At 39.7% G+C, this 27998-nt stretch overlaps 1 protein-coding gene across 1 annotated transcript; it reads left to right on the top strand.

The window, feature by feature from the left end:
• Positions 1–27978, top strand: abca1b (ATP-binding cassette, sub-family A (ABC1), member 1B). Its single transcript, XM_079480210.1, has 47 exons — positions 1–196; positions 1554–1654; positions 2383–2476; positions 4695–4836; positions 4958–5076; positions 8812–8933; positions 9425–9616; positions 11376–11465; positions 13112–13352; positions 13504–13643; positions 14111–14227; positions 14328–14522; positions 14688–14893; positions 15004–15180; positions 15263–15485; positions 16309–16530; positions 16801–17116; positions 17991–18165; positions 18259–18390; positions 18492–18631; positions 18955–19092; positions 19171–19391; positions 19474–19549; positions 19645–19883; positions 19966–20014; positions 20112–20231; positions 20951–21099; positions 21199–21323; positions 21408–21506; positions 21598–21882; positions 21970–22108; positions 22191–22271; positions 22350–22519; positions 22604–22781; positions 22870–22985; positions 23081–23225; positions 23315–23438; positions 23518–23647; positions 23749–23869; positions 24441–24503; positions 24586–24692; positions 24809–24950; positions 25257–25391; positions 25771–25874; positions 26177–26269; positions 26447–26690; positions 27182–27978. The coding sequence occupies exons 2-47, from the start codon at positions 1589–1591 to the stop codon at positions 27323–27325; spliced, it is 6846 nt and encodes a 2281-aa protein (XP_079336336.1). The 5' UTR covers positions 1–196; positions 1554–1588; the 3' UTR covers positions 27326–27978.
• Positions 27979–27998: the final 20 nt, after the last annotated feature.

Here is a 27998-nt window from a genome sequence, read left to right as displayed (position 1 = left end):
GACCGACAGTAACCCCTGCGCTCAGAGCGGATGCAGACTGACTGCGCTATAAAAACCACTATAAAAAACCTTCAGATGCTCCTTCGAACCAGAGCCACCGGCGCCGTGTTACTGTCCCGGGACTGTAGAGGATTATAGAGCTTTTTTTATCAGGATTAAGACGAATGTCCATCAGAAAGACATTAGCGCTGTCTGGGTAAGATACTTTTCGATTCCTTAACTTGATTTTTTATATACAGCAAAAAGCACACGCAGTTCAATATGTTATTGCTAATAATGCACATAAATAGATTCTTTGAGTATTTATAAAGACAAATGAAAAGGTGTCAGATTGAATGTTTGCATGAAAGCGCAGTCCATTGTGCGGCACGCATAACAGCGTTCAAAGTACGACTTCGACGAAAAATAACAACTGCTGTATATACTGTAAAGCTACGAAAACAAACCCTCTTTTTTTGAACGGAAACTGTGAATTAGAGCCAAAATAAACACGTTCGTTATCAGAGGAGAAAGATCACAAACGTTCTTTTAAGTTGCCTTCTGTCTGGATAAGAACAATGACACAGTCAGACAAAGCTTCAGTGCACCGACCCAGTAAACAAGTCAGAAAGCTTTTACCACCTGTGTCTGTAACATTAAAAGAAATCAACTGTGCAACTGCCTGAGAAAGTCCACGTTTTCCAACAAGTAGCCTCGAGCATTTCACATGGATTTGATCAAACTTCATGGGAAACACCTCTGACTTTCTTAAGACAAGAATTTACATGAAAGCATATGGGAAGCCGTTTTTTTGTCACGGGGACGTGTGCATTCTTTCATGAACTATGTTTGAAATCCAAGAAAGACAATACACAGTTCTATTCATTTGTAAGTTAAATGTCTTTTTTGATGCCTACAAACATCTCAGTTTTACCCACAAAAATAGCGACTGGTCTCTCAGAAACCGTGTGGTACGGCGTGTATGTACAGTATGTCCATACTTTCAGTGTGGAAAGCATATTCTGATAATTTGATGAAAAATTACTTATTTGATTTGTTTAGATTGCAGATCTTTAAAATGTGTCTCACAAAAACATCTAAAAAGCTTATCTGAAAGAGATCTGTGATCTTTCTTAGCTGATTAAATCACAACTCTTTCTGAAATAAACACTGAGAACAATAGAAGTGACAGATGTAGATGACTCGTGGATGTCTGACCTATTCGCATTTGAATGGCGTCATTAGCATAGAGCAAGGACTTCTAGCATTTTAAATGAACCTCTTTGATCAGACGTAGCATTTAGAGTGAATCTACCTTCCCCAGAGACCCTAATGGCCTGCGAAATTTCTTGCTGGACGATTCACTGACACCACAAGGTCCACCGCTTCAAGGGATTCTGGGAAGGCACAGATAGGCCTTCCCTAAAACACGGCAGGAGAGATGGAAAGTGGAGACGTGAGCGACAAGCAGGGAGGCAGATAGGAGGCTGAACTTTGTCCTGGACTTTTGAGCTGCTCTGTTGGTGGCTGCTTGATGCCTTCATCGACCTGTTTCTCTCCGTGTGTCATTACAGTTGAGAGCTGAGAGTGAAGCGGGACCTGGGTAGAGATGTCCGTTTCCACTCAGCTGGGTCTGCTGCTGTGGAAGAACTTTACCTACAGAAGAAGACAAACAGTAAGACTTTCTCCGTGTATACTTTTCATTCATGGCTTTGGGGCATTTTTATGATCTGAAATGAAAAGTTTGTTTGGTCTCATTTGAGGATTATTAGAAAGACATATCAAGAAGATGTTGATTATTTTAAGTTAGAAAAGTTTCTAATACATTTTTTAATATTACATTGGAATGGGTCATTATGCTGCTTGTTCCGTCAAGGACTTGTGGCTCTCTGAACAGCATGAGACATCTGTCCATCTCCACAGAATCTTACTGCATCGATACTGAAAAGTAGAAATGTGTTGTTTGTTTAATGATCTAGTTGACCGTTTAAAATGTCTTCTAATAGTGTAATACAACATAATCAGGTTCATGCCATGATAATAAACTATATTTAACATGTTTCATTTAAATATGCCACTACATGAAGGATTTTCTTTACAGACCTTAAGTATGCATTACCTAGAAAGGAGTTTACTAAAGACAGACCCGTCAAATAACCGGACCACTACTCCCAATAGATGCTTGTTTCTACACTTGTACTAAATCTGGAGGATCTTATCGATCTCCTGTCAACTATAAATAATTAATGTTGGTAATAAAAATGGCCCTTGATGTCATGACACACCAGTAAACTTTACCTTAGACGTGAAGGTAGAGCTTTTATCATGACCAGACTGCCACTGTCTGAAGTTTAATGAAAATATTGATTGTTTTCTTTTTGTCTTCATTTTTTCCTTGCACAGCTACAACTGCTGACGGAGATTGTGTGGCCTCTATTTATTTTCTTCATCTTGATTACTGTGAGGTTGAACTACCCAGCTTATGAACAACATGAATGTAAGAACATCGTTTGTTTCATGTATTTATATTTGATATTGTTGATATATAATGTAATGGGGTTGGTTAGTGCGCGTGTTTTATAAACGTAGTTACATAACAGTTTTGAACACAAGAATGTAATAATAGTTTTTCCCCAAATTTCTTGTTTGTTATTCGTAAATTGCTCCAATATTGTATTCACAGTGAGATTTTAGAATATCACCCAGTTGCTTCAAGTGATGACTGTACAGAAAGGAAACAATGTGCAAATCTGCTAATTGTCCCGGCACTGAACTCACTTTATGGTGTATCATTAACACATCGTCGTGGAATATGAGCACTGATATCTGTATAATCAGTGTTCTGTTGGTCAGAGATGATGTGTAACATAAACTGATGTTATTATAGGGCATGCTGAGATTTAAATAGTGCCAAATAGGTAAAGCATTTAAACATTTTTGAAATGGAAAACTCAAGCAGTATTTATGATCCTACATCAATAAATCTACATAAAAACAAGTTCAATAGTGTGTATTAAATAGACCTCGATGTGATTACATAAAAGAGTAACCCTAATAACCCTGATGTTTTGCATCTGGTTTATATTTTTAATCCGTATTTATTACCTTTCGCTTTTATTCTGCCCGATTGCCTCTCTAACCTCATAATCAAGTTTTAAACAATAGAAATCATTGTGGCTTGTATTATTCATAGCAGTGGTACGTGACTGTTGGCATCTTCCCTAAACTTCTGTTCCATTTACATTTATTGATTAATTCATTTAGAATTTTTGTTTATCAAAAGTTGCTTACAAAAGAGAAAAATACAAGCAGGTTATATACTACAATATATAATATAATACAATAACGTGACCTTGGATATAAGTCAGATTGTGGTTCTTCTGTTTTGGGGGAACTGTAAGTCATGATCATGAGACATTTGAACGGCCGAATAGTCACATTTGTGGGAGGAAGTGTGTATAATTTCACTTCTCCTTTAAATTCTGGATTTGTTCGGTAATGGACGAATAGTTTTGCTTTGAAACTTATAGAATGTGACTGCGGGCAAGTAGTAACATCTATTGCTCAAGTGATTTAAAGGTCACATTTCTTTAGAGGATCTATTGACAGAAATGCAATATAAAATACATAACTAAGGTCTTAATAAGACCTTACATACATTTTTTATTACCTAGGAATGAGCTAACTCTATCTACATACACCGGTGGTCCCCTTCGCCATGTTCTTTCTGCAGTACCCTAAATGGACAAACTGTTCTACAGAGTGCGTTTTGTGAATACGTTGTGTCCTTCAAGAAATAAGCGAAAACGTGACGACAACTTAGTTCTGTGTCAGCCACCGGGAGGGAAGGTTGCAGTTCGCAACCTTACTGCTAGATGCCGCTAAATTGTAAACCTTTACACGATATAAATAACTTTGAACAATTAGTTAACAATCATTTTTAAGATTCCAAACCCAGAAATATTATTAAAGTCTAACCACATCGAATTTTGCATTAAATGTGTCAATAAAAAATATGTATTCATTCTTTCTTCTGATTTTGCAGTTAAATGTGGTACAGTCAACATAATCTTGACATTTTTGTGACATTCACAAGTTTCAGAATAAATATATTTTTGTATGTTACACATACTATGAATTGATTAGCTCATGCTCTTAGTATTATCTTATCTGTGCTGTGCTCAGCAGTCGGGCAGCTGGCAGTCTTAAGGTTGACTGATAGCAGGCCAACATATTTGACTCATTATAGAAGTAACAATGATCATCTGCTGTGTGTGAGGATGGTGGGGGACATAGGTCAGATTTACACTTAAGTAATCACTTTTAAAGAATAGCTTCTTTAAGGAATGGAGAGTTGGATTTTCACTGATGTTTTTGGGTACATGTCCATTATCTGTGTATAGGGATGGGCTGCAATTCTGTAACATGTACAAATAACAAAAATCTCATGCGGCACATCATGTCCAGAGTTAAACCGCTGGATGTTCATCTGATAGCATATCAGTTCCATCTAAAACCCCCATTATATGGACCAACGTCATACACGAAGTAAATGGATTTGTCGAATAACACGCGCGCTATTCTGAAAAAATAAGGGGCTATGATATTACCAGAAATCTCTTTCAGATGTTCAATGTCAACATCTTGGTCGTACAATGTCTTCTCATCTCTGGACTTAATGTGAAGTTAATGTCGTACTTCTAAATATGTTACAGGTCACTTTCCCAACAAAGCTATGCCCTCCGCGGGTACCCTGCCCTGGCTCCAGGGCATTGTCTGCAATGCCAACAATCCCTGCTTCCGACACCCGACCCCTGGGGAATCTCCAGGAGTTGTTGGGAACTTCAATGACTCCATGTAAGTTGATGCCCCGAGCTGAAGATTTTCAGCTTTAATAAGGCCAATTACAGTCATTTATGTCAGCGAGCGCAAAATTAAAAACTGCAGGTAGTAGTTTTTAATTCAGCCTTTTTTTCAGAATCTCCCGCCTGTTTTCTGATGCCAAGAAGATTTTGCTGTATAGTCAGAATGACAGGAGCTTAGATGGATTCAATGAGCTTATCAGTGCTGTAAAGGACATGCAACTGAACACGGGCGGTGAGTACAGTAGAGTAGGACATGGGCCACGAATCAAAACCTTATCACGGTTTCTTTAAGCGGTTAGACTGTTGAGGCTGTGCAATGTTAAAACAACACCCTTATTGCTTTAAATGTCAAATGTGTAATTTTGGGAGGATCTATTGACAGAAATGTTATATTATATACATAACTATAAAGACCATACATTATGAAGCGTTACGTTTTTAATACCATAGATTGAACTACACACACCGCAGGTGCATGGACTACTCCATGTTGTTTCTACAGTAGCCTTTAACCGACAAATACGTATCTCCAAAAACAAGACGACATCTTAGTCCTGTGTCAACCACTGTAGTGCTTCAAAAGGGAGGCGTGGAGTGAGCCGCTGGTTGAAATCCACACAACCTCACCGCTAGATGCCATTAAAACATTTCATTCACTGGACCTTTAAATCAAATAAATTGAATCTAGGCTTTTGTCACAAGAAAACAGTCCCTAAAATGTAAAGAGTAAACAGCGATGCTGTGTAACGTAAAAATAATGATCAGTTATGGATGCTGTGTTTTATCCAGAATGAACCAATCAGGATCAAGGAACAGATCTATCCAGTTTAATTATAGTCTTTATGTCTGAAAGAAATCATACAGTACTTCTCACTTTATAGCAAACAATTCCTCTTCCACATGCAAATGTGTTGCATGATACCCAATAGTGACTCAGCTAAACTCGTAAGTAAACGTGACCCTGTTTGTGAAATTCAGGCTAAAGTCTCAATCTAATTATGAGATAACAAGCATCGAGGTTTGATTTTCAACATTCATGTAACTATGATTTCAATCTTTGACATGGCCTTATTCAGTCAATATTTAAGCTATCAAGTTTATTTCTTAACAGAATGATTTTTTTGTTGAAAACATGCAATCACCAAAAAATAACCTTAGCTGGGTTTTCACAGCCAGGGTCACAAATATAAAAAAATAAAAGTCGAAACGCATCGGTCTTTGATGTCTCAGATTGTTCGGGAGAACTATTCCAGCTGGATAGAAGAAGGTGGGTGGCTGAAAGAATCAAATCTCTCTTACAAGCCATAACACGTCAGTATCAGGGCTTGTGTTGGTGCAAATAGGACACACACACACATCCCAGAATCCAATCTTCTAACATTACCTGCCTGTTTCTGAGTAGGCAAAACAACTCGTCCCGAATCCAGACTGCTCTTCTCACGCTAAGTGAGGTTTAATCACATCATCCTGTCTAATGGCATATCGGCTTTAAAGCCATCACACAATGTCTCGACTTACAATTTCAACATTGCCCGTATTGAGCTGAGGACTGAAGTACGGATCAGACCGTTTAACATGACATTATTTAGCTTATTGATAATAAGTGCGTTGTTTAGATAACATTTCAGTGTGATTTACATTTGTCCATTTGGCAGACGCTTTTATCCAAAGCGACTTACGTTGCATTATACCATACATTTAATAATATGAAAACAAGTGTAATGTTGAAAACTACGGTTTATGATTCAGCTTGAGAGATTTTGATTGGTACATTCAGTTTGCAACAACAGAATTCCAAGATGAAACTTAGAAAATACAAACTGACTAGGTAAATTAATTGTAGATTGTCTTAATTTGCTCACCCTCCAGTTGTTATAAAATTAGAAAAGACTATGAGGGTCAATGGTGACCCAATATGGCGTGGTCACAAATGAAATCAAATGTCTTCATTTGCGTTCAGCACAACAAAGAAATGTATACAGGCTTGTAACAACTGGAAGGTGAAGAAAATGATAACAACATTTTCATTTTTGGGTGAACTATTCCTTTAAGTAAACAAGAATCATTATAACCAAGTTACATGAATTACCAACAGTTTTAAGGTAATGATACGATGCTGTAGATGCTGAGCTAAATATGAGAGGAAGAATATCAGAAGAGAAAATATATTTGCAGCGCACCTGTGTGTGTCTTGATCTGTGCGACAATAGGAATGCTTTGAACTCACTATACGGTTATTGTTGGTGCTTATCGTGGCTTCCGCATGCTGTGATCTCATTGAATTTTGTCTTTATTCTTTTCTGAGTACAACTAACATGAAAAAGCCAAGTTGATTGGGTTTACGGCCATATTTAGTGCCCAAACCCATTCACACTAGATTATATGCTATGATAAACGTACTGCTGATAAAAACTTCGAAAGCTTCCTAACATTAGTTACAGTTTCGTTAAAACAATTACGAGGTCAGATTTTAAAGCCAAAAGACAAAAAGAGAGTTGGATATTAGGTTTGAAGGATCACGAGATGTTCTGCACCTCCCGGTTTCATGTTGCCCTTTCATGCACTTCTGAAGTCAGAATTGTTATTTAGTAATTGCGAATTTGTCACGTTCAAGTTGTTTGTTAATAATGAAAAGAATCAACAATCATGACTGAACAGTTATATTATTGCGCATTTGTCTGTTTTTGTAAACACTTTCTCATTTGTACGTCCTTTGGCATAAAAGTGAAATATATAAATATCACATGGCTTGTATTTAAGTTATATCTGTCCAATTGAACTATGTGCAGCCATAGCTTTGGAATCCCCTGAATTTCGTAACACCACTGTGTAGTGCGCGTTTCTATCTGGCAACTCATTAAACTACGGAACATGTATCGTGTGACTCTGTTTAGACGTGCATGTACCTGCTTCAGGAAAGTTTTACAAATCAGGGTCCACAAATTTACAGATTATCCCTGTAAAAAGCATGAAAAGTTCAGGAATTTGCCACCTCCTGGGGGTTTCACCCCCTCCTTAGACGAGATGAGAGAACATGTTTCCAGCCTTTGTTTCCCAAAAAAACACGAAGGGAAGACCTGGAGACTGTTGGGCTGATGTGAGTGAAGCTTATAACAGGTATTTGTTAGGCAGGTGTGAATGGCCACACTTTCCACGGCCATACACATCCACAGGTATGACTTCGCATATACTGCTGAAGAGTATGGAGGAGGGGGTGTTGAGCTACATGGGTCTCAAGTAAACCCCAACGGGGGACTTTTATTACGGCGGATGATAAAACATTCTATAGACTTGGAAAGCATGAAGGATCCATGACATATCTAAGGACAATAATATTATAAAGTGTTATTTCGCCATGTAAAAAACACCCACAACAACCTGTATAGCGATATAATAACCAGCTAAGAAACCACCCAGAATTCTGTTGGCTTACGCTTCCATTAGAAAATGAAAAACCTAATTTCTTATATAATATTAATATGACAAAAGAAGAAACGGCACATATTTAAGAAGCAAGTTTATGCAACTTCCCCTTTCCTTGAATTTGTGGAGGGCTGTTTGGCATTTAGGAATCAAGGCTTCCCATCTACGGAATCACCATTATGAATCAACCGACGTTTCTCTCCACGCCCAGGTTCAGCACATCACCCAGCCTGCACAGACACGCTTGAACTTTCCAAGAGGAATGAAATGTAAGCAGCTCACGAGAGTGTCTGTGTCTATTGCGCTAAATCTCAGCAAGTGAGCGCATGTACTCAAACAAAAGTCAGAGGTCTCGTATAGGTTCGCCACATAAAAGCATACTGACGGATAAAGGGGTGCGTTCCGGAAATAAATCCCAAAATGTGGAGGTGGTTCTGCTGAAAGGCACTCAAGTTGCTGAAAACGAATAACTGCAGCTTTTGTAAAACGGTTTTGAAAAGGTCTGCTTAACACGCACACACTAAAGTGGCATATCTGTCCTCAGGTTTCAAGCTGAAGGACTTCCTACGGGAAAATGAGACCCTGTCCGTGTTCCTCCGGGAAAACGCCTCCTTTACCCAGCATTCTGTAAAGAACATTCTGGAAGCGCAAGTGCATCTGGAAAAGGTGAGCAAGAAAGCTTACGTTTGTGTAAAATCATACTACGCACGTCTTCCCTTCACATTCAACTTCTATGCATTCAAAAGTACTCATGCTAATCCAGTGACCCGAGCCTCACACTTGCTGTATTATATTTACAGTGCATACAGTACATAGGTCATAGTCATTATTTTTCTAGGTCAGTCTTGATAATGCGCCACATGCTGTTAAATTGCCCTTAGGAATCAGTTAAAGTGAAGAAACCAGCATGCATCTCAATTGTTGTCTGTAAATCAACAGCTGTTAGCCGTATGATGTGCCCTCAGGCCATAAACTTTTATCTACACAATGTACAGTCCCCAGAAATGCCCCAAAAAATGCTTTCAAGACGTCTAGGCTTAAAGCCATTATAATGTCCTTCTGCTAAAAAGAAACACATGGGTCACTAGGGCATCTTTATCCCTCGGCTCTCGCCCTCATCACAACGCCCTAAGTAATCAGTTCTGCTTGTGTTTTAGGTCCTGATCAAAGGTTTTGGTGTACATCTGAAAGAAATGTGCAGCTCCGCCAAGCTTAAAGATTTTGTGACCATCTCGGATGAGGAGGTGGCTAGACTCACACAGGACATCATCTGCTCATCTTCCAGCGCCTGGTTGGACCAGGCTGAGAGTCACTTTAAGTCCAACCTGGATTTCCTTAAACCTCTAAGGGTAAGAAACGGTACAATAATAATTCAACAATAAATCTTTGATAAATGGATTCAGGCCTTTTCAACACAGTATCTTGAATAACTATACAAAATATATTATGCATAAATACAACATATTTTGAGATTGCATTGTGACACTATTTTATGATAACTTATCCCCAAAATAATCATTATTGTGTTTTTGAACATATATACCTCTTATTACGGCAATGCAAAAAAACTACTAATAATAAATGTTTTAAGGGATGTCAAACTTAACCAAAAACAACCCTGGATACAATGAGATGCATAAATAACATAACATAAATGATCACGGCACAATACTTTCATGGTTCTTAAATAGATAAAATAGAAACAAATACAATAAACATTTTCTTGGCAGTGCCATTCCATTTTATCAGTGTACCGTGGTACTGCCAGATAATGTTTTGTAAGGGTGTCAGATCGGACACCTTTTATGCTCCGGATGACAACTGTCATTTAGTCAATGAAAACTATTAGATGCTATTAAACAAAATGGGCCCTTCAAGAAAACATCTGGTTATAAGGGTTCAAGAATACTGGATACCACCAGACACTGCGACTTCGTTGTCAGGAACAGTATTCATTAAACTGCTTGATAAAGTCCATTCAACTCGTGTCTAGAGGGGACAGAGATCATCATGTTATCTCATGTAGCAGGTCAATAGCATCCACCGCTCCTTTACTGCAGAAAAACAAGACCAGGTGACTTAATCATTGGCGCGCACTGTGCTATGAAAAAACACAAATCCATCAGCGGATCACAGTAGATAAAGAAAAAATAAGGTTAGAGGGAGCGTGGGAGGATGCAAGTTTTCGCCTGTCGCCCTACCCACCTTAACGTATAGCCCGGAGACACGGCTGGAACTCCCAACATGTAATGACAGCTTCAGGACCTCTGTTCTGCTTTCCTGAACATTTGAAAGAAATGCGAAGATGTCATGTTTACCCGTAGATCACGTTGTTCACAGGGCAGATTGTGATTCGGCAATGCTGTTCTTGGAAAGTAAACGGCAATAGTGCAATGATCCTGTAGCCCAGTGGGTAAAGCCATATCATTAGTTCCCCCCCAAAAAACGGATAAAATAGGTGAAGAGTTTGGTTCCAAAATGAGATAACACAGTGCATTTCAATTAATATCAATCAAAGTGCAGCTTTTTTTTCATTTAATAACTCAAAAGATACAGCTAACTAACAAAATAAAACACAAACAAATACGATAACATAATAAATAACTAGATTTTTTCTCTTCATATATATTTAAATGCGCTGTAATATAGTTTGCTGATTAAAAATGTCTGCCATATACATAAATGAATATATTGTGGATAAATAAAAGGCTCTGGATGATGGTGCAGAGAATGTGTGGTTGTGACATTATGGTTATGTTTCATACTATGTGTAAAGCTATGCAAATGAGATACTTAGAGAACGAGTCAGCACTAATAACAACAAAATAATTAAATTCACAGCCATATAAACCAAGTGCTACACAATACTGTAAATAACCTTAGGACAATGTGACCTGCAGTGCAAAAATGACCCGCTGAGCAATTATTTGATTAGATTAACATGGCTGTTAAGTATGACCGTTGACCTTTTTCACGTTTTTGTATATTCTTGCCAAATCTTACTGTCCAAATGAAAGTTCTGCGTGTGCACACGGTCATCTAATGTAACTTGCGTGCGATGACACACTGCGGGCTGTTAAAACTGATTTAAACGAATTTTTCTTACAGGCAGATGTGAGGACTAACGCCAGCGATGTCCGTCAAGTTTCTGAAGCCACAGACAACCTTCTGGAAAGTTTGGGATCACTGGCTGCGGAGGTAAATATAACATTATCTACTAACTTTTAACAAACATTGATGAACCAATGTCAGCCCATGTCACGACTCGTGACAGTCAAACGTATTACAAAAGCACCCCTTAAACTGTAAATAAATGTCACTCATACCTCACCCAAACTATTTGCTTAAATCATCCCATTTGAGAGACAGTGACATTTAATGATGAGGACAACAGTTGAGCCTGTGACTTAGCAGTAAAGGTGTCACGTGGGAAATGTCACTGAGTTTGGTACTGTCTTGGTTGCCAGCTGTAGCCATGCACAGTGGGAGGAAGAGAAAGTTGTTTCAGCTCACAGCTGGAGAGATATACAACCAGGCACAGCTGAACAAGCATACAGAGAGAGAGAGAGAGAGAGAGGTCAGCTTCTAAAAGCCACAGTAAAGTTGTCTGGTTTACAGTTAGATAGCCGTTCGTGATTTGTCTCCCCATACAAAAGCTTCTCTGTTTTCTGCTCTACAAAGAGGGAAACCTTTGGCTCCAGGTCTATACGGAAGAGAACATTAAACTCAACTCCTTTCTTTGAGGCGTACGCTGAATTCCTGTAAGCTTTTACTGTGTTGGCATGACAATACAACGCTCATGTTACCTAGAGCTCTGTTAAGATTACACCGAAAAAACTCTTCTCATTTTACATTTAAATGTTTAAGACTTCAGGGATTATAACACGAATAAGTGTGAGGTACCCAACTGGCAAACTATTTGGCAACCTCCCCAGTCCCTTCTGCACTATTACACACGAAACAAGAAGCACGTGACGCGGCTGCCGAGTCAGATCCGTAAGGCGCACATGGTTCATTCTGGACTTGAGCAGGCCTGCAGTTGCCATGCGCCACACCTCATTTCAAATAAATACCCAGGAAAAAAATCTCTTTTCATAATGGAACACTATTATAATAAATAATGTAGTTCACATGTGAATAAAAAAGACCGTGAGTGAAAAAGCAGTGTTGTATTTACTTGTTTTAGTGTTGTAATACAGATATGTCAAGATGACCTTGAACATTTTGTATCAAACATTTCCAAGGCCAAAAAGATCCGCAGAGGACAACTGTACAGATTGAAGCAAAAGTTTCCGTTTGCTCTCCTTATACATTTCACAGATGTCTAGGAAAAATAATTGAGAAAAGGAAAATTTAAGGATTAGCACGTAATAAACGCTTCCTCTTGGCCACCTGAAACACACCTCCCAGTATTAAAAAGGACTTGTTTAGAACCTTTTGTGTTGGTCAAAAAGCCCAACCAGCTTTTCAAGGGTGTGTTTATTAAGTTGTTGCGAGCGGTTCAGTTTGACAGACCTTCTGGGCATTTACTCTCTGGATTGGTGATTGTAATGTTCCGCCTCCAAACATGAGTTAGGCAATGCCAGCAGGACTTGGAAGACTTGGAAAGCAAGGCTAGCATTAAAACGCACAACAATGACATTTTCCCTTATAAAGTCTGTCAGAGAGACGTGACCAAGAGACGTGCAGTATATGCAAATCTCTTAAAAAAACATGCACCAGCGCAATGCAGAATTAGACACACCCATTTAATAAAGCCTCCTAGGTAATAAATTCAATACAAGTGCATATCAGCCATTCTTACCTGGCACTGATAAGATGGTAAACCCCTGTGATTCCCACAGCTGGCCAGCATGAGAAGCTGGAGCGATCTGCGAAACGAGATCCTATTTCTGACGGAAAACGCCACAGGTTCACCCAGTTTGATGTACCAGGCTGTGTCTCGCATCGTCTGTGGACACCCGGAGGGCGGCGGCCTTAAGATCAAATCCCTCAACTGGTACGAGGACAGCAACTTCCAGGCACTGTTCGGCAGTCACAACAACAGCGATGATGAGCCGGTGACCATATATGACAACACCTCCAGTACGTCAAACCTACATCAGCAAATGCTCATGGTTTTCAATGTGCACAATATGATCACGGCGCATAAAAAAATCAAATCAAATAAATGTATGATATGTTTTACGTTATTGCTGTCTAGTAAAAGCTTATTTGTCTCAAATTGTAATTCTAGCTCCATATTGCAACAACATGATGAAGAGCATGGAAACCAACCCCATCTCTCGTATGATCTGGAGAGCCTTAAAACCCCTTTTGATGGGGAAGATTCTCTACACTCCACATACACCTGCAACACAGAAGATCATTCATGAGGTATCTATGCATACAAATACTTTAATGAACCATATGACATGAACCAAGTATCATATAATACAAAATGTAAACATATGATACATGAATGAATCAATGAATCACTCCCTACATGATTTATATGAATCATTAATGAATCAATGGATCATGTCCTAAATGAATGTTAAGATGCATAAATAAACCAATGAATCGCGCCCTACATGAACCATATGATGCGTTAAAGAACGGATCAAATTCTACATTCTACATGAACCGATCTATTATTTGTATCTTACACAAATCATGTGATGCATGAATGAATCTTTTGAATGAATAAATCAGTGAATCGTATTTTAAATGAACCATATCAAACCTAAGTCAGTCTGTCATTTAAACAAGTCCCATTGAACCCATGACACTTCAGTTTTCGTATTTGTGTATATTGTTTTGCTCTTGACACACTTTTAACTTTCTCATGTCTTCTTTTCCAGGTTAATAAGACATTTCAGGAGCTCGGAATTCTTAGAGATTTAGGAGGAATGTGGGAAGAAAGCCGGCCAAAGGTTTGGAACTTTATGGAGAACAGTGAAGAAATGGATCTAATTCGGGTACGTTACACTTTACTCTCAACACTGCCACCATCTGGCAATATGATGACATGATCCATGTGCTTATTTAATCTTCAATGTTTTGTTCTTCCAAACACAGACTCTTCTACGAAACAACGCCACTGCGAATTTCTTCAGTGCTCAGTTGGCCGGTACACAGTGGAGTGTGGAGGATGTTGTAAGCTTCTTGTCCAAGCATTCTGAAGACACACGACCCCACGGGACGGCATTTACGTGGAGGGATGTCTTCAACGAGACAGACCAGGCCATTATGAGCATATCCCGTTTCATGGAGGTAGGGGAATATCTTTTTTTCTGTACTTGTCTCCTACACTTTACCCAGCAAATGTTGATTCTCAACTGGGGAGTTGTCCGATACGGTCAAAGAGAGCAGGAATAAAATGATGCCAAATGAAACAAATAAAAAAAACATATTTATATATAATTGACCTTCTTCCAGTGTGTAAATTTGGATAAACTGGAACCAGTGAGCACAGAAGAGAAACTGGTGAACGAATCCATGGGTCTGCTGGATAACAGAAAGTTCTGGGCTGGAATTGTGTTTCTCGATCTACCCCCCAACAGTTCAGAGCTCCCGCCACACGTCAATTACAAGATCCGCATGGACATCGACAATGTGGAACGCACGAACAAGATTAAAGATGGGTGAGTCAATGTTTTCTTTCTCAAAGCTCCTTAATGGCACAAAATTGCAACTTTGAAGACTTAATAGTGTGACTAAAGTCAAATGCTCACGATGACCGTCTATATGGCAGGTATTGGGACCCTGGTCCCAGGGCTGACCCTTTTGAGGACCTCCGGTACATTTGGGGAGGATTTTCATACCTTCAGGATGTTATTGAACACAGTATTATCAGGGCACTTACTGGGACAAGAGAGAAGACAGGTGTCTATATCCAACAAATGCCATACCCATGCTATGTAGATGACATGTAAGTACACACAAACACACACACACACACAAAACACGGGGAACAAACTATACAGATTTCTGACCTTGCTGTTATGTTGTAGTTTTCTCCGGATTATGAGTCGATCCATGCCTCTCTTCATGACTCTGGCCTGGATGTACTCGGTGGCTATCATCATCAAAGGTGTCGTCTATGAGAAGGAGGCCCGGCTCAAGGAGACCATGAGGATTATGGGATTGGACAATGGAATCTTGTGGTTCAGCTGGTTCATAAGTAGTCTGATTCCTCTACTGGTCAGTGCAGGACTGCTGGTTCTTCTACTCAAGGTACTAAAGGAATACATCACACATATTTCTCTTAAGATCTGTTTCAACCAGAAAACGTTCTTTACTGAACTATTCCTCTATAACTTCATTCATGTTATTGATAAAAAATTCCTAAAGCAACAAAAGTAACATAATCTAATGAATCTTATATGTACAAATATATATACTTTTACTTGTTTCTTTTGGTTTAGAAAAATACAACTCATTTCAATTTGAATTCAGTTATTTTTCTTAGATCTTGGTTTGTATTTTAAGCGTAAACTAAAATTAGATCATGAAATTAACCTTTCTTCTCCGAGGAAAACGTTATTGCTCAGGGGTTCTCAGCTCTGGAGATTTTATAGAGTTCTCAGTTGTGTTTTATCTTAGTATCGTCTCAGATGTTTCTCCAAAAACGACTCAGTGGAATAGAAACAAACGAGACAATTGTTAAAAACATCCATGAAGAGTACAGTATGGAGGTGTAAAATGTATGTAGATTTATTGTAGACATAAAATAATCTGGACTTCAGTCAATTTGATGAGAAATGTTTGAGTTCATATTGAGATCTTCAATATTGACATCTGATTGCAGACTTGACAACTCTTGAGTTCAGTTTGTACCATTGTTGACTTCTTTACTTAAACTCTAATGGAGACATTTGTGACATTTCTGGACTTTTTTCTCAGTAGAAATATCTGAGACGCAGATGAGACTTAAGCAAACGGTTCTTTTCGATCTCCGTATAATCCTAGGAAAAATAATTGAGCTATTAAACTATAATTTTCTTTCTTATAGGTTACAAAATGGTACTAATGCTATTCATTTGAATCCTCTTCACAGATGGGTAATCTCCTGCCATACAGCGACCCCGGTGTTGTCTTCCTCTTCCTTGCATCATTCGCCGTTGTAACCATCATGCAGTGCTTCCTCATCAGTACGGCGTTCGCTCGTGCAAACCTGGCAGCCGCCTGCGGGGGCATTATATACTTCACCCTTTATCTGCCTTATGTACTCTGCGTGGCCTGGCAAGACTACGTGGGCTTCGCTGCCAAAGTCATCGCTGTGAGTTTATAACTTCTTACATCAAGAACCTGATTACAAAGTGCACATGTACAGTATGTGTGCGGAGTTGCTGTTTGTTGCTGTGCTAGACACCAGGAGATTAGGTTATCTTGTATTACATAAGACATTTTTTTCTTTATCTAGGATGATTCACAGATGCAATGAATGTTTCTAATGCACAAACTTTCGAAATCACTTTGATGCAAAAGCCCCTTTAAGACGAAAGCGTCTCATTACTTCCGCCTGACTGTAAATCTTGTGTCTCTGCAGAGCTTGCTGTCTCCAGTGGCGTTTGGCTTTGGTTGTGAGTATTTCGCTCTGTTTGAGGAGCAGGGGATTGGCATTCAATGGAACAACCTCTTCTCCAGCCCCATGGAAGAAGATGACTACAACCTCACCACCTGCCTCCTACTCATGTACTTTGATGCCTTCTTGTACGGCGTCATGACCTGGTACATAGAGGCTGTGTTCCCGGGACAGTACGGCATTCCCAGGCCCTGGTTCTTCCCGTTCACTAAATCCTACTGGTTTGGAGAGAAGAACACAAAGAATACCACTATACATGGAAAGAAGGGCAATTCTGGAGGTAGGAGCTCCTCTTTTGTCATTTATTAAAAGCGTTTGAATGATTAAAAGTTTATATCACATTTCAAAATACACCGAACATGATCATTTTTTATTTCTTACTGTTTTCCACATTTTGGAATAACAGTCATCAAAATAATAGAATACAAATATAATATAATAAAAAACTAAGCAAAAATGTTGAGCTCTGGACATTTTTCTAGCCAATTCTCAACATTGTTGAAGGGTTTTCCATCTATAAAGGGGCGTTAAAATCATAACGATAACTATATCAATAACTATTTATATATATAAAAAAAATCTTAATTTGGGAGAATAGCGGCGTTCACACCATGACAATATAGATACAGAGAACGATATCGTTGGGATCACATTCAGAACAATCTTTTCTCCAGCGGATGAACGATAAAATATACTGTCAGGCGGATAATTTGACTATTGGTGAGCGCAACGTGGCTCTCATGTCAGATTTAAAGCCTGCAGCGGTCGGAAAGCGGTGTGTTACGGCGGGATATTATACTTGTAACGCTTATGAGTCAGCAAGATGGCAAAATCTATGCTTTACGTCATGAACGCACCTTGAACCTTCATAGAGAGCATCCAGCCTTTGCTGTCATATTTTGGAGAAAAGACGTTCGGGAATGAAAACGAAACATCTACATTCATTTTAGTGACTGAGAACACTGCAGCGCGCAGGCTTAAAATAAACATAACGTTATTCTTAGCAAATATAGTTACAGTTATCTTTATAGTTATCGTTATAATCTGAACGGCCCTTAACAGACACCTTCTGGCTAGTAACCACAACATGCTTCAAGTGTGTTCAAACCAGGATTAACAAGAGCATGAATTTAACACTTATGTTATTTTTAAAGCCGTTTGCATGGAAGAGGAACCTACTCACCTTGAGCTTGGAGTTTACATTAAGAATCTAGTGAAGGTGTATCGTCACGGCAGGAAGTTGGCGGTGGACGGTTTGACGCTCGGCTTCTATGAGGGACAGATAACCTCATTCCTCGGCCACAACGGCGCTGGAAAAACCACCACAATGTAAGTTCACATGTCAATAAAGAGCATTATGTTAATCATTTCACAGTAACTGACCCTACTGTAAGCTCACATCCTTCCATGCAATGCTTTCAGGTCTATTCTGACAGGCCTCTTCCCTCCTACCTCTGGCACCGCTTACATCATGGGCAAAGACATCCGTTCAGAGCTGAGCTCCATCAGACAGAGCCTCGGTGTGTGTCCACAACACAACGTCCTCTTCAGCATGTAAGTGCCTTCTTAAGAAACACAAACTGAATGATGACTGATGCATGCTTTTTGCGAATGATAGTTGAAATATTGTCTTGGCTTGTCTTGGGATGTGTCAGGTTGACAGTGGAGGAGCACATCTGGTTTTACGCTCGTCTGAAGGGTCTGTCAGAGGAGGAGGTGAAGGCTGAGATGGAGCAGATCTTGAGCGACACCGGCCTTCCACATAAATGCAAAACGAGGACAAGCCAGTTATCAGGTGTGTGACCATGTGATCTTTAGAGCTTGGTTCTTATAGTTAACTAAAACTATTCAAACATTTGACATCAAATAAAATATTATTTGAAAACTAAATGAATTTTAATTGATGGAATACAAGAAAAGTTCACTTAACTTGAAATAAAAACTAATTAAATATATAATGCAATATTAAAAAATAATTATAATAAAATTGCAAAAGTATTATTAATAAAAATGATAAAATGATGAAAACAAAAAATATTAACATTCAAAATATGAGTACAACTTTAAAGTATTGGTTTGGATGCAAACTTACATTCTCTTTTTTGTGATCTGTCACAGGTGGTATGCAGAGGAAACTCTCCGTGGCCCTTGCGTTCGTTGGTGGGTCAAAGGTTGTCATTCTGGACGAGCCGACTGCCGGTGTGGACCCTTATGCTCGCAGAGGCATCTGGGACCTTCTTCTAAAATATCGTGCAGGTAATCCACCCTTTCATTTTTATAATATTTCGTTATAAAGTCAGAACTGACCAAACTGGCCACTCTGGGCTATTTTAGGTCGTACCATCATCCTTTCCACCCATCACATGGATGAGGCGGACATTCTGGGCGATCGCATTGCCATCATCTCCCATGGAAAGCTTTGCTGCGTGGGCTCCTCTCTCTTTCTGAAGACGCACTTGGGAACGGGATACTATCTTACTCTGGTGAAAAGGAACACAGAACCTTCTCTCAGTTCCTGCAGAAACTCAAGCAGCACTGTGTCTTTTGTGAAGAAAGTAAGTACTTAATGAAGTAAACTTAACGAAGAATAGATAAATGGTTAAGCTAAATCAAACCATTGTTTCGTTGGTTCGGCAGGAAGACGACGCATCAGAGAGCAGTTCAGATGCTGGTCTTGGAAGCGACCAGGAGAGCGAAGCCGCCACAGCCATTGGTGAGACACCACCAAACCTCAGCATTTTGTAAATCTTCAGTTAGTCCTATGCACCGACGCCAACTTGACTTTTTACTGTCTGTATGTCAATGCAGGAACTGCATGGCCTGAATCTCCCGTCGTTCCTGTAGATGTGTCCCTCATCACCAGTGTGATCCTCAAGCACGTTACTGCTGCCCGAATGGTGGAGGATCTTGGTCACGAGATCACATACGTGTTGCCCTACGAGTCTGCCAAAGATGGTGCTTTTGTTAAACTCTTCCAAGACCTGGATGACCGCCTTGCTGACCTGGGCATTTCAAGCTATGGAGTTTCAGATACCACACTTGAAGAGGTGCAGTGTACTCCGTCTCGCCTTTTATCTGCAATCAATAATAATATTATGAAAGTTATTTATGCTCTCTCTCTCTTTATAGATTTTCCTTAAAGTGGCAAAAGATAGCGGGGTTGACACAGAAATCTCTGGTATATTTCTAGCTCATTTATAGCCTGAATAAACTGTACAAAGTACAAAGGCAGTGTAAAGAGCAAAGATTGTATCGTGTTTTTGTTTTCGTTATAGATGGAACCCTGCCCATACGCAGACGCAGACAACATGCATTTGGTGCGGACCATCAGAGCTGCCTCAAACCCCTAACTGAAGATGACAATTCTGACAGCAATGATTCTGATGCTGACCCAGGTACACCGGCGAAAAAAGATTTTTTGTTTCTGCAGTATTCCTGTACTGACACGGATCATGGGAACATGTATATAAAACCTACCTAGAATGCACTGTAGCACTTTAGATAAATGCATCTGTAAAATAAAAATGTAATTTACATTTGAAATCATCATTTCTAGATTGTTTTTGTGGCAATTCCCGTCCAGTTGTTGGTTAAATTTAAATTAAATCAAACCTCAGGAGTGACAAAGTCATCCAACAGCAATGTGAAAGATTGACAACATGAAAGCTGTCATAAAAATCCCGGTTATCACATAACAAAATACAAATATTACTATTGCTTTAATGTGAAAATGAACTTGTTTTCTTTGCAGTATTTGAGGTCTGAAAAATAGTTTACATTATTTGTTTACATTATTTGCAACAAAATGAAAATATAAACAATATTTCTATTTGAAATTTGGGAGAAATACTGTTAGTAGTTTACAGAATAAAACAAAATAATCATTGTACCCAAACACATACCTATAAAGAGTAAATTCAGAGAAAACTGAAAAGGGTCTTTAAAATGGTCTCTTAGTATTTCGTTGCGGCGGTGTAGTTTTATTATAGTAAGGTTCCAAAAAAAGTTTTACAAAAAGTATCCTTCTCTTTTTAAAAGTATTACTATCATGTTGATTTACTTTTATTGGTTTTCAAGCGATGTTTCTTAACTTGCATTATTCATTTTCTCACAGAATCCAAGGAGACCGATTATTTGAGTGTTTCTGGCGGTAAAGGATCATATCAAGTGAAAGGCTGGAGTCTAAAGAGGCAGCAGTTTGTGGCTTTAATATGGAAGAGATTCCTATACGCTCGTCGGTCAAGGAAAGGCTTCTTTGCGCAGGTTAATAAATGTCTCTTAACTATGGGAAATGTAGTCAATGAAAAATACACATGCAGCCACCGCAGCCCGGTTTTGATAAACGTAATATTTTTCTTGCAGATTGTTCTTCCTGCTGTGTTCGTGTGCATCGCTCTTGTTTTCAGTCTTATTGTTCCACCTTTTGGAAAATATCCCAGCCTGGCTCTGAACCCATGGATGTACGAGGAGCAATTCACATTCATCAGGTACATACAGACACCATTAGTCCACATTTAAATTGAAATGTCACAAAATAATTTAGACTAATTCAGTATCACATCTGGTTTCAGTGATGATGCACCTGATGACATAAGCACGCAAAAATTACTCAGCGCTTTATTGGATGACCCTGGTTTTGGAACACGATGCATGGAAGGAGAACCCGTTCCGTAAGTAACTTCTATATTAAATGAGATTGCAATGAAGTAAATTTCTGCTCATAACTTTTAAAAAAATGAATCGTCTGTCGTGATTTTTCAGTGACGCACCTTGTATGATGGGCGATGAGGACTGGTCCACTCCAGAAGTTTCAGAGAGTGTTTCTGACATTTTCCGGACGTCAAACTGGACCATGGACAATCCGTCTCCTGCTTGTGAGTGCAGCTGTGATGGCAAGAAGAAGATGCTCCCAGAATGCCCCGCAGGGGCCGGCGGACTTTCACCTCCACAGATTAAGATCAGCCAAATGGATACCCTCCAAAATCTGACAGGACGAAACATCTCAGACTACCTCGTGAAAACCTACGCGCAGATCATTGGGAAAAGGTACGTCGAGGCCCTATTTGTGCATTCATAGGTTTTGACGCTCGCGGTTCAACCTTAATGTGCTCATTAACGTTTCTATGTGCACAGCTTGAAGAACAAAATCTGGGTGAACGAATTCAGGTACGGAGGATTTTCACTGGGCGCTAGAAGCACTCAGGTCCTTCCGCCCGCTGAAGAGATCGATGATGCAATCTCTCGGGTCAGGCAGATCTTTCAGCTGAAGAAGGTAAGTCAAAACACAAAAGCTTTTCATAACAGTCCCGAAACAGGGTTCGGGAACAGTGCATGATGTGTTTCTTAATCTTCAGAACTCAGGCTCTGCAGCCGATCGTTTCTTGAGCAGTCTGTCTGCCTTTATCAATGGGCTGGACACCAAAAATAATGTCAAGGTGAGTGACTAATACATTTGAAAGTTTTTATATTGCATTGTATTGTAAACTTCTAATGGGTGGTTTTATTATTTTTAGATATGGTTCAATAACAAGGGCTGGCACAGTATTGGAGCTTTTCTTAATGTTATGAACAACGGTATCTTGCGTGCCAACTTACCACCTGGTAAAGACCCCCATCAGTTTGGCATCACTGCATTTAACCATCCGCTCAATCTGACCAAGGAGCAGCTCTCTCAAGTGGCACTGTAAGCAAAAAACGTAATTTATACTTTCTTACTTGATAAAAATAGGGCTTTACTAGGTTTTACTAATCATTTATGCCTTTTCAGAATGACTACCTCTGTGGACGTGTTGGTGTCCATCTGCGTGATCTTCGCCATGTCCTTCGTTCCCGCCAGCTTCGTCGTCTTCCTCATTCAGGAGCGAGTGAATAAGGCCAAGCACATGCAGTTTATCAGTGGAGTTCAGCCATACCTTTACTGGCTTGCCAACTTTCTCTGGGATATGGTCAGTGGCTGCACCTCATCCGTATCCCACAATGCACCTCTCTCCAAATAAGAATGCTTATAATCTAAAGTTCTTTTTATCGATACAGTGCAATTACGTCGTTCCCGCTACTCTGGTCATCTTGATCTTTGTTTGCTTCCAACAAAAATCATATGTGTCTGCCACCAACCTGCCCGTTCTCGCTCTTCTCCTGCTTCTCTATGGGTAAGTAAAGCACATTTCTGTAAAGCTATTTGGACGATAATGAAAATATATTCCATACATCAATTGAAAATCATGATTTTTGTTTGTCTTCTCAGATTTTCCATTACTCCTCTCATGTACCCAGCATCCTTCTTATTCAAAATCCCCAGCACAGCTTACGTGGTTCTCACAAGCGTCAACATTCTCATTGGGATCAACGGCAGCATCTCTACTTTTGTAATGGAGCTGTTTGGAAATAACGTAAGAATTCAATTCTTCGTTCTGTGAAAGTGTAGGAGTGTGAAAGTGACATCACATGCACATTTCTGACTGGTTCTCGTCTTCTATAGGAGATTGGTGGCATTAATGACATCTTGAAGAACGTTTTATTGATCTTCCCCCATTTTTGCCTCGGGCGAGGTCTCATTGACATGGTGAAGAATCAAGCCATGGCTGACGCCATGGAGAGATTTGGTAAGACTAGCTAAAATGCTAAATGTTAAGAGACGGATCTGAGAATTTGGGCACGATGAACATTTTTGTCTTGCGTCAGGTGAGAACCGTTTCCGTTCTCCGCTGGAGTGGGACATGGTGGGCAAGAATCTATTTGCCATGGCCGTTGAAGGAGTCGTCTTCTTTGTCTTCACTGTCCTCATCCAATACCGTTTCTTCTTTAAACCCAAGTATGTATCATCAATATAGCCACAATGAAATCCAGTTTATAGGAACTGTGTGCACCAGTTAATCTCAAACATCTAAAACAATTGGTTAACCATTTTTGCAGGTCTTTTAGTGCCAAGCTGAGTCCGATTGGAGAAGAAGATGAGGATGTTGCCAGAGAGAGGCAGAGGATTGTCAGTGGAGCAGGTCAAGGAGACATTCTGGAACTTCGACAACTCACTAAGGTCAGAAGACAACAGGATCACATGGCACCTGTATAAATTTAAAGGGATACTAAAATGATGTCATCATTTACTCACCTTCGAGTTGTTCCAAATCTGTATAAATGTCTTAGTTCTGATGAACACAGAGAAAGATATTTGTAATAATGCTTATAACCAGACAGATCTCGACCCCCATTGACCACCATAGTAGGAAAAAATACAATGGCAGTCAAAAGTGCCTCAGAACCGTTTGCTGTCCTACATTCTTCAAAATGTCTTCTTTTGTGTTCAACACAACAACAAAAATGATGAAGTAATTTGGGAGTCAATGGGGGTCGAGATCTGTCTGGTTATAAGCATTCCTCCATATCTTTCTCTGTGTTCATCAGAACAAATACATTTATACAGATTTGGAAGAACTCGAAGGCGAGTAAATGATGACAGGGTGAAATATCCCTTTAAATATATGCAAAATATAAAATAATGTAAAATGTGGTTCATGTTGGCATAGAGACTGTATGCAATGGAAAAGAAATGTACATTGTAAAGAATACAAGAGACCTTCATCAAACCTTCATGTTTTGTCTTACAGGTGTATAAGAGGAAGCAGAAACCTGCCGTGGATCGTCTCTGTGTAGGCATTCCTCCTGGAGAGGTAATTCATGACAGCCATTGAAGGATCTTCTTGCTGACTTCTATAAACGCACAATCTGACCGCTGTGTCGTTTCTGTTTCAGTGTTTTGGTCTGCTCGGTGTCAACGGTGCTGGAAAAACAAGTACTTTTAAAATGCTGACTGGTGACTCTGTGGTGACTAAAGGTGAAGCTTTCTTGGCAGGGAAGAGGTGAGTTCATCTCCATAAACAACATATACTACGTCGTGACATATATATAGCTTGACATATTTCATTTATTTAGAGTAACCTGTCATTGATATTGGTGCATGCTGTTTGTTTTTCAGTATACTCAGAGAAATTGATGAAGTTCATCAGAATATGGGTTACTGCCCTCAGTTTGATGCCATTAATGACCTCCTAACCGGACGAGAACACCTGGAATTCTATGCTATTCTGCGTGGCGTACCTGAGGAGGAAGTTTGTGAGGTGAGAATAATACAGAAAGCACAATAAATATTGACATATTGTAAAGATTCTTGTTAATGGAAAATCGTACAAATCCAAGACACGTTTCTACAAGACCAAATGAAAAATATTAGATTATTTTAGGAACCGTTATAAACATTATGACAATATTAACGCTATAATACAACAAAAGATTCTTATGACCACAACGTGAAACATTTGGTATTGTTTAAATAAAAGTTGGATGACAATATGAATGACAACTTGAATACTGTAGATTCTGCGGTGAAAAGTGCCCTTTTAGTAGATGTTTTACCTCTCGTACAGGTGGCCGAATGGGGAATCCGTAAACTGGGTCTCGTGAAGTATGTGGACAAATACGCCGGAAGCTACAGCGGTGGCAACATGCGCAAACTCTCCACTGCCATGTCTCTCATAGGAGCTCCTCCGGTGATCTTCCTGGTACGTGTATTTCCACAAACACACACAGATAAATGGACACCTGGCTCAAGTGTTGTGCCTCCATGGGTGAATGACTGCGAATGAATCGACATGAATCTGGATCATAAGATCGCTGTCGGCTGGGTTTCCTCTTCCGCTTGTATAAGACGTTCAGCATCATAACACCCCCAGAGCTGAATTACCCCTTACGCTTTGCCTATAAGTCCACATAGTGTGTCGATTACACAAAGGCCACGCTGTGAACGCTTAATCTCCATGTTGAACGTCAGAAGTGTGTTTTGGTTCACTTGAACACACGTGTTAGGGAGCAGGATGGCTTTATTCCCACTGATGTAACTGTTAAGTGTTTCTTGTTTAACCCGCTGTCTCATGGTTACAGGACGAACCCACCACAGGCATGGACCCCAAAGCCCGGCGGGCGTTGTGGGACTGCATCCACAGTGTCATCAAAGAGGGCCGCTCTGTTGTGCTCACCTCACATAGGTAAAACTCACTCTATATTTCCAGATGCTGAATGAGATCATGTGCAAATACTAGCAGTGTTTAAACCTTTGACTTACGGAGTATTCGTGTTGTAGGCGTATTGTTAGCACGCTAGCAAGAAGCATGATAACCTCAACAACATTAAACTTTTAAAACCTGATGAAGCATTTTGATCTGGCAACTAGAAACCTGTTAACACTCAATGTGCCGACAGCATTAGAAAACTTGGTGAACACTTTGTGTTTTTGCTATGTGTCCTCTCTTTACGGGCACTCGTGCTAACCTGTGCTGTTTTCTCTCAGCATGGAGGAATGTGAAGCTCTGTGCACCAGAATGGCCATCATGGTGAATGGCCGGTTCCGCTGTCTGGGCAGCGTCCAACACCTGAAGAACAGGTAGGTTCTCAAATAATTTCGTGAGAACATGACTTGCAAATGTCCTATAAACCCGAACGTGCAGCTATGGAAATTCTGTTTCTTTTTAACTTCTAATGAACTAAAATACCCATGTAGAGAATATGTGTGACTGTACCGATTTGCTCATTCTTCATATCCCCGAAATCTATTTTTCAGATTCGGTGATGGATACACCATCATTCTGAGGGTCGCCGGTCCAGATCCTGACCTTCAGCCTGTGATGAAGTTTATCGAGAGCGAGCTACCGGGCAGCACTTTGAAAGAGAAACATCGAAACATGCTCCAGTACCAGCTCTCCTCTTCCCTCACGTCCCTCGCCCACATCTTCAGCATCCTCGCTAAGAACAAAGAGTTTCTCAGGATAGAAGATTACTCTGTGTCACAGACCACTCTTGACCAGGTGAGGGTCGTTTTCAACACTAAAGCTTTGCCTGTCATCTGTTCTCATGCGTGTAGTGAACCCTGCTGGAGAAAAGAGAGAAAAACAGGCAATACCCATAACCATTTCCAGAATGGAAATACCATAAACCAGTGGTTCTCAACAAGGGGTCGATGGCCCAGAAGCGGGTCCTCGAGATGAGAAATAGTTTGAAATTAGACAAAAAAGCATTGAAATACATTTATAAAAAAACAAAATATTTCTGACTATTTGGCCATTTTTAGAATAAATAAACCTTTTCCCAGTGATTGCCAGGTTGTAAAATATTTTATTGTGTAGAAATATTGAGTTTTTGTAAGTGGGAGGGGGGGCTGTATATTGCGGAATACAATAGGGCGTCCTTGGTGTCAAAAAGGTTGAGAAACTCTGCCATAAACTAATACCATAGCAGAAATGTTTAACATTCGATTCGATTCGGTGTGTGACTAAACATTTTTCTTCCCCATCCACAGGTGTTTGTTAACTTTGCCAAAGACCAAAGCGACGATCACTTCGACAACTCCGTTCGTCGTAAAGAGACGGGGGTCAACATGGCATTACTGAGCCCACTGTCTGAGGTAGAGAATATGGAGAAGCCAAAAGAAAGCTTTGTGTGAGCTGGAATTTCTCTTTACACTACAAGCTAAACTGGAGCCAATGGATTCCACACATTTCACAACGTTTTTGTGGCCTTTGTGCTGCACTCTGCCGGTCTGATGTCCATCTGAAGATAAAGTCCGTCTGAAGATAAAGTCCATGGGTCAGCTGAGAGGCGGATCCTGCAGCCAAGATACTCAATGCAAGGCAATGCAAAAAAATGTTTTAGCATGGCTGCGTGCGAGACACGTTAGCCTTGAGTGTTAAACTTGAAAACCTGCCATTATTTGTTTTGATCCAAACTGCACACAAGACTGTATTTTGCGCAGTTGTTGGCAGAGATGTGACCAATGATGATTCAGTCCGATGGGGAAAAGCCAATGATCAAGAATTCATGTGTCTTTGTATTTTATTTTCTTAAGATTAGAAAGCTGAAAAATCTCATGCTGAAGAATCACAATCATTTGCGTGGCCTAGGGCTAAACTGCAAATTGTACTATGGTAAATAGATTTTTCTTGTTATGTGTCTTTATTTATAAGTCAGGAATTGTTTAGATGTTTTTAAAAGTCCAAAGGGGCATTATTTAATACTGTCAAAGAGTGCCTCACTGCAATCAAAATCTATGAGTGATTATTGATTTTATAGGGTTTTTTAATAAAATAACAAAAAGTTTGTATGAGTAAAAGCTTTAC

Source organism: Barbatula barbatula (assembly GCF_947034865.1).
Source record: "Barbatula barbatula genome assembly, chromosome: 18".
NCBI classification, from domain to species: domain Eukaryota; kingdom Metazoa; phylum Chordata; class Actinopteri; order Cypriniformes; family Nemacheilidae; genus Barbatula; species Barbatula barbatula.
Note: the sequence above shows the minus strand (reverse complement) of the source record. Positions and strands in the feature narration are given on the sequence as shown.